General features: G+C 32.5%; 1 protein-coding gene across 1 annotated transcript in view; it reads left to right on the top strand.

Moving 5' to 3' along the window:
- The window catches only part of LOC117175572 (serine/threonine-protein kinase ULK3), an 81,685-nt gene extending 74,390 nt beyond the window's left edge, over positions 1-7,295 (top strand). Inside the window, exon 9 of the mRNA XM_033365281.1 lies at positions 6,880-7,295. Coding sequence (XP_033221172.1) covers positions 6,880-6,987 — 108 coding nt within the window. The 3' untranslated portion in view covers positions 6,988-7,295. The remainder of the gene's footprint in view (positions 1-6,879) is intronic.
- Positions 7,296-8,367: the final 1,072 nt, after the last annotated feature.

The raw sequence follows: 8,367 nt of genomic DNA, 5'->3' as shown, positions 1-8,367 counted from the left end.
ATACAATTTTGCCAGAGTTGCCCAAGTGAAATTGTATGTTCCTCTTGACGCATACGATATTTTTTTACAGCAAATGGATGATTTTAGACATTTCTCAAAATACAGTAATGATTTTAGTCCATATGAAGTTGTCGAATAAGGGAAGAATGATTTACGGTAATTTTAAACGTAATTTATGGTACCTGACCATAAATTGTCCAAAATTTTATTAAGAAATGTGTAAATTTACGAAATAGTATGGATATTTTCGGGCATTTATGGTCATTTTACACGTAAATATGTTAACTTTCCATAAATTATCGTAAAATTATATTATCTGCAACTGAAATTTTCTTACAGTTTTTACGATGAGTTGGTTGATTATCTTAAAATGAGAGCTCATAGATATATAATTTTCATTATTCACCTCTGACGTAACTTTTCACTCCCTAGGGAGTAAAAACTACTTTTCACTTATTAGGAAGTGAAAAGTAGATCTTGAGCCCCGCTTCATAGGTGCCAAAAAGGGATGAAATCATACGTTTGTCATAAAAAATTTATATATATTTTATGCATAGTAGATAAGACAATGATATTCTTAATCTATTTTATACTTTTTGCTGTATAAAACTGATTAAAAATATCAGTGTTTTGTCCACTATATATTAATTTTTAAATTTTTAAATTTTTAAATCTTCAGAGTCTTTCCAAAATAATGTAAGACACTCGTGTTAAATGTATTTTAAGCTTCAATATTACTTTTGTTCTGATTATTATTTTTACTTTTTATATGATTTGTTTTATTATGCACATCTTTTTCTATAAAATCTAACGAATAAAGCGAATAAAATAGACTATACTTTACGACCGGCAATTTGGACGAGAGGTTAGATAACTAAAAAGTTGGAAGAGTTATTCAGTAAAATAATTAAAGAATCCATAAAAAATTTAAAAACATCAATTAAAAATAGTATTGCTTTTTTAAAGCTTAATTGAGAATGTGAAATACCATTTAATCATATTATGGTTTCCTTTGCCTTAAAAAACGATTTCTTGATGCTATAAAATATGTATTTTATTCAGTGTCATTTAAACTTAATAATAATCTTGTAAACATAAATTTGGAAATTACATAGGATCAGCTTGCCTCCTATTTTAGCTGAAACAGAAGTTTCTGGAACAATTAAATTTTATTATTGATCGTTATGCAAGATATGTTGATGCTTAGGTACTTTGTATACCCAGATACAATGTTAATACTCTTTTTAATGCATTTAATAGTATACACCTAAGATTACAATTTACTGTTGAAACTGAAACTTAATGGGGATTCATTTTTTCACATTCTCATCAGAGAAGGTATTAGATTTGTGTAAAATTTGCCCCCCCCCCCCCCAGTTTTTATCAAATGTCCACGTTTTGAGACCCCCTGAATCCGAAAAACAGGTTTTTACGATTGTGTCTGGCTGTATGTCTGTATGTATTTATGTCTGTATTTCTGTCTGTGAACACGATAATTTTGAAAAAATTAATCTATTAGATTACCCTTTCGTACAATTGCTTAGTGTCCTAAACTAAAGGTCAACTTCGTTAGCCAGCCATTTTGGATACAAATTCAAAAAGTGGGCACATTTTGAATATTTTCGAGACCACTTTTTTTCAATATTCCAAAATTCTCGGCGCGGTTATTCATAGTATTCGAAAAGTAAAACAATTTATTCTTCTTACTTTTTTCATAAAAACTAAAATTACTAGAGTTACAGCATTTACAAAATTCCAAAAAAACACACGAAATGGAACATTTTAAGCCAAATAACGCACGATACGAAAAACAGTATGCTCGGAATGTCGAGTTCTCGAACGGCTTTGAATGCTCGAAAGTTTTGGGTTTTACGTTTGAACTTATTGTTTAAATTTCGGAATTTATATAACTTTTAGGCAGTAAGTGTAAACGTAAATCTCTAAATATGTTAAGGTTTAACAGATTCCGGTGTTTAATTTTAAATAAATATATATGAAGTTTAACAATAAATTTGTTGACACTTGCCTTTTTATTGCGAATCATGAAGCCGCACTTTGCTGTCGTTTTCGTACGTTTAGTACGTACACTTCTGCTATATTTTTTCAAATATCATAAATATTGTAACTTAAATCGACAACTGTGATTTAAGTTTGTGGGGAATTACATTCATAAATTGTATCTGAACTTATTTTCCATTTGCTTGTAAAGAAGGTTCTTCAAACACCTGCGGCTTTAAAGATTATATTCTCATTGCGACACTCGCGCTTCGCGCTCGATAATTGGGTAATGCAGTAAAATTTCTTTAAAAAATAAAGGGAGTACACAAATTTGAACAGCATTCAAGAACTAGGTATGCTTTTCAATATAATGTTACGAAAGAAACACATTTGTTTTTTGTAAATTTGATTAATTAATCTAGCACATTTTCAATTCGTGTCCAATTAAAAGTTTATCAAGATATCAAGATCTTGTTAGTATCTAATAAAAATAACGCCTAACGATATCTTAATAACTAAAAATTGCATATTTTTGAAAATGATCTAACTTTTTGAATTTGGGACTAATTGAAAAATTTCATAAGAATAGTTTCGAAATATATTTTATATGTAGAAAAAATTTGAATTTATATTTCTTAATCTATGGAAAAAAAATTTTCTCCATTTTTTGAAAATTTGCAGAATGTTGAAAAGCATATAACTTTTGTAATTACTATCAAAATTATAAATGTCACAAGGGGCCATAATGTACGTCCGCAGTTGGGGGGGGGCAAAATCGGACGAAAGTGGATAAGAAAGGGGGGGGGTCAATCCATGTGCGGGCGTCCACTTTTTTAAATTCAATAATTTCCATGTAATGAGGTACATTTCTTACAATTGCTCTATCTGGTGATACGAAGGCGATTTCGAATTCTCGCGCGGTGATTCAGGCGATTGCAACACCATCCAGGGGTTCCAGGGAAAACCATCTGGTATTACGAGATGGTGATGATGAACAAAAGTAAAAATATGAAAAAGGAGGGGCGATCCCTGCCTTTGGGGCGTACTTTAAGGGGGGGGGGGGGGAAATCGGACAAGCCGGAGGGGGGAGTCCTAAATTCAGGAAATTCTGCAGACTTCTTTTATCGACGGTCTCCAAGGTTAATTTGCAAATACTTTGGTCACGTACAGAAAAGTTTGACCAAAATTTTTTTAATTAAAATTTTTCTTTAATATTGAAAATGCTCTAAATTTTTTTATTTTGGCTGGAAATATCTGGTTAACGAACGTAACCTTCATTTTGGAACCCTTAAAATGAGTATCAAAGGCTGACTTAATTGGACAAATCGTTCAAAAGTTGGCGTGGCTAGAACATTCAAATAATCATACATACAGATAGACAGAGACAAAATGTTACGATTTTCGAACTCTGTGTGTACCGATACGTAAAGATCTGTTAAAAAACAGAGATCGAAAATTTGGACGATCATATTACACTCTTATGAATGAGAATGTAAAATCCTAGGACTGTACCTCGAGGAAACTGGTTTATATTTTGAATTTTCCCCAAATTTGGTTGCCATTTAGGATAACGAATCTTGAATTTCTAATTTTTATTTCAAAATCGCTGTTAGAAATCCGCAAAAAAAACCTCCAAATATGGGGTTTAAAAAATTCTTGTTAGTTTCAAAAGTTTCGAGAACCTGAAACTTTCGAGTAGCTCGAAATTTTTGAGTTTTCGAAGTCATTCGACATCTCGAAAGATTCGAGTGCTTGAAAGTTTCAAGTTCCCGAAGACATTTGAGTATTCCTGAAGTGTCGAAAGCTTTCTGGAAAGCTCGATCTCGACTCGACTCAAACCGGATTGAGCTCAGCTCGACCCGGCTCGAAAGCCAACAAGCTCGGCTTGACTAATTCGAACTTTGAGTTTCGAGTTTTTTGCACACCCTTAATGAGTGAACAAAAATTGTGCATTTGAAAAAGTTTTACGAATTTATTATCAATCACTTTTGGATGGGATATACAGTTTTAGATTTAATCAAGAAAAACATCATTACAGTAAAGAAGAAAAAAATCTGCCCGCTGCGTGGGCACATTCTCATCACAACTATTACGATTAAAACCAAAAACAGCACTATCAAATAATTATTCGTCACAAATCATATTTACATTCTTATCAGAGTAACATATACCCCCCCCCCCCCCCCCCCAGTTTTGGTCAAAAGGGGAAAGTTTTGAAACCCCCTGAATCCGAAAAACAGGTTTTTATGCATGTGGCTGCCTGTATGTCTATCTGTGAGCACAGTAACACAATAATAAAATTGGGAAAATGTAACATTTGGCAAAATAATGGGTGTATTGCTGAAAAAAGAAATTTCTGAAAATTCTTCTCTCGATCGATTGTGTCGGTTTATGGTGTTATAGGAGGTTGTGAACAATCCCAAGAGTGCACACTCCGCGCAGCGCCTTTTACTTCTACTTGCCGCGCGGCATCAATTTTCAGAAGATCTACATGAAGGGAATTACCCGGATAGAGTTCGGTTTCGTAAAAAACCCTTTTGTTTGTTCACGCCTGAGCGACCGCCGCTCACCTCGCGCAGCTCCTTTAATTCCTAATTGCGGCGCGGCGTCAATTCTCGGAAAAACTATATCAGGGGCTCTTTCTCTAGGGTTCACTGTATTGTATTGTTCACTGTATTGCTAATTTATTAAACTAATTTACCATTACAATGTTAAAAAAATGCATATCACAATACCAAGTAAAAATTAGTTTAAGCTCTTGATATTCAATTCATCAAAAATAAGCATCTACTCAAGTAATGTCCTAGCGTATACAAGTTTACTTCGTATGTTTGTTCAATATCTACTTTACATTCGTCATAAAAGAACGGGATCGTGTTAATTTTTTCAAAGTTGAATGATTTATAAAATAAAAATAAAATATTTATGTCTGTTGTAGAAAACCATAGGGGAGAGTAAGCTATGGTGTCGGTGAACTCTATGTCTAGAGTTCACTGTATTACCAAATATTAAACATATTTTGCAATGATTTTCAAAGGTTTCACAAAGATTTGACAAAAGTTAAAATTCCCAAAAGATTTCGGAAAGATTTAAAAGATTTCAGAAGGACTTCTATTATTTGATAAAGATTCTAGGTAGATTTCAAAGATTGAAAACGCAAGAAAGAATTGAAAAATTTTCAGTTCCGACGATCCGTTTAATTTAATCCTTTGATTTCAGGGGGGGGGGGGGTCAATTGTTTGCCCATCTATGGTCGATTTCTAGGAGGGGCATTTCTGTCTGTATCCCCTAGGGCCTAGGCCTAGGTCACAGAAATAATTTTGTTAATACTCCTGCCTTTTTCAAACGTCTCGTAGAGGCAGGAAGGTCTCTGGGACTGGTTAAAGAAATAATTTTCATATTCCGCCTTTCAGGAATTTTTCATACAATTTATATCACACTGCGACTCATTGTGGTGTATTTCTGAGATTTTTTAACGTCCATTTTCTCTAAAGCTATCAATCGTAGAGTAAAAATGTATGGAATATAAAATACGTGATTTAGAAAAATGTACTAGCTTTATTTGAAGCTTCTCTTAAAAATTTTTATTTTTGAATGAAATAGGCGGATAAAGCATGACATTTATTTACATCGATTTACACGGATTTGATTTAACACATTCTCATTGTACTTTGCGCGCGCGGCTCGCTTCCCTCGCAAGTATGAGCGCGCCTAGGGCGCGTGACTGTTAATTCTCGCGCTTTGCGCTCGATAATGTATTTATCTCGGGTTTCGCGCATGATAATATATTAACCTAATTGTGAATTCTCTTTTTTTAAAGCTCCTTTGGCTTTAACGAATACATTCTCATCACGTATCTCGTGCTTCGCTCTCGAGTTTATCCCTGGAATTGTATATCATTCCCATAAATGTATATTATTACAATTCATAACATGCATTGGCATTAAAACACGCGTAGTTTCATTGTCTCGTTAAAAAATGCATATTCTTTAAAAAAAGTTTTTTTTATTAAACATTTTATTGCAACTACTGCCGTTTTATCAAAAATTAAATTTGCGTATTTCCAATTTTATTTTTACAATTAAAAGTTACATATAAGACTTGCATAGCAGCCTGACTGTTCTTTAACTGCTAAATTATATCCCTAACCTCAGTGACCCAGACTTTATCAATTGAATTTTCTACCAAAACTCAACCAGTTGTTATGATAATCTTCTAGGGAATTCAAAATCAACATTTTTCTTCCCTGGAATTTTTTTCATACTTGCGTTATTTAGCTCAAAATGTTCATTTTCGTGTTTTCTGGAAGTTTGTAAATGCAATAGCTCTGGTAATTTTTGGTTTTGTGCAAAAAGGAATTAGGATAAATCGTTCATCTTTTTGAATACTATGAATATCCGTACAGAGAATTTTTAAATTTTGAATAAAAGGTCTCAAAAATATTCATAATGCGCTATATTTTTGATTTTGTATCCAAAGTGGCTAGCTGTGAACTTGACCTTCAGTTTAGGACACTAAAATCCAAAGGCCAATCCAATAAATTAATTTTTTCAAAATTTATCGTGCACACAGGTAGACAGACGTACATACAAACCTACATACCCACATGCATACACACATACATACATACACACACAAATGCATACATACATACATACATACATACATACATACATACATACATACATACATACATACATACATACATACATACGTACGTACGTACGTACGTACGTACGTACATACAGACAGACAAATTCGTAAAAACCTCTTTTTCGGTTTGAGGTGGTGTCAAAACGTGAACATTTGACAAAAACTGAATATGGCAAAAATATGGGAAAATATCATAGCTGTAACTTGCTACCATGTATGTCTAAACAGGTGCAGCTTTGGATGAAAGCAGCTGAAAGCACTAAAGAACTCCTTGTCACTAAAGACATCGATCCGCAAGCGGCAAACGAAACTCATGAACAGTGCGTTTTACAATAAGATAAAGATTTTGTTTAGTTAAAATATTACATCTGGATTTTTGACAATTTAATTTAGTCTAATTTAACATTAATGGTGTACACACGTTGTTTCTAGTAAATACAAAATACGTATATAATTGTTGTTTACAGTGTCTTCGAATTTTAAGGAAAAACAAAATCTGTTTTTAATTTTTATATTCGTTCTACGATTGTATATTGAAAGTAGGTTAATTTTATTTGAAGGAGCAGACGAGTAGCCCTGAAATATTTTAGCGAATAAGCAAAATTTATTGGAATGAATTTCAAATAAATGTTTAATAAATTGTATACAAACGTTTTTTTTTGATACCCCTTATATCTCCATGAAATTACAATAAATAAAGAACATGTAAGAGGAAAAAACGTCGCAGAGCCCGCATTACATATATTATTTGGCTATCATTCATATTAAGAATCAAAGTTCGCCACTCTCTCGAGATCCTTTGATTAATTATGTTTTCCTCCTATTAAAAGTTCTACTATAGATTTTTTCTTTTTAGTAAAACTCTCATCGACAGTAAACTCGACGTTCAAAGTTGTCAGGTGATGACTCCTCTCCGCTTAGCAAAATTAATTATGCAATATAAGGGTGATAGAGAATGGGATAGTGCTTCTGAGAAACTACATTATCGATTCTCAACTTATGTAAAGGTTAATGGTTGTTAAGGACACGTAGCATATTGTCACGTGGCGAATTATTTTAAAAGATCTTTCTTAGAAACAAATAAGACAAATGAATTGTTCATACCAGACAGACGTAAGGGGAAAAAGACGAATGTATCTAGTATAAAAAATGCATTCGAATTATTCGTTTATGAGAAAGTTCCTTTAAAAGAGTTGTTTACGTGATTCTATGGTTCATCTCCTAAAGGTAATAGAATTATATATTTTTTTATATAATTAGGACCTATTTCAGTTTGAATTAAATCTGTATTCGGAGTGAAAAATTTGCTAATTATTGGGGTCCTAGTTCTAACAGCCTTAAGACAATGTCTTTTACCTCTCCCTAATTAAATTAGAAAGATAAAAATCTTATCTTTTTGAATGATTTTAAATATTAATGATATAAAGAGATAGAGAAAATATATCACATACCTCTTGTCAATTTAAATTCACGTCTATCTTTTTCAATACTGTGTTGTCTATCTCTATTTCATCCTATCCTTTATCTATCCACTTAATTATTTTTCTATCTCTCAATATAAATTGCCGTCTATCTTTTCCAATCTCCTTTATCTCATCCTATCCTACGTATATCAATGCCTGTCTTTTTCTATCTCTCTGTTTATCTAATTTCATATCTTATCTTTTTCAATCTCCTCTTCAGTATCACCCTATCCTTAATTTACCGACGTCAATC

This window comes from Belonocnema kinseyi, chromosome 1 (genome assembly GCF_010883055.1).
Source record: "Belonocnema kinseyi isolate 2016_QV_RU_SX_M_011 chromosome 1, B_treatae_v1, whole genome shotgun sequence".
Lineage (NCBI taxonomy): Eukaryota > Metazoa > Arthropoda > Insecta > Hymenoptera > Cynipidae > Belonocnema > Belonocnema kinseyi.
The sequence above is the reverse complement of the archived record's forward strand: the minus strand, read 5'-3'. Positions and strand labels throughout refer to the sequence as shown.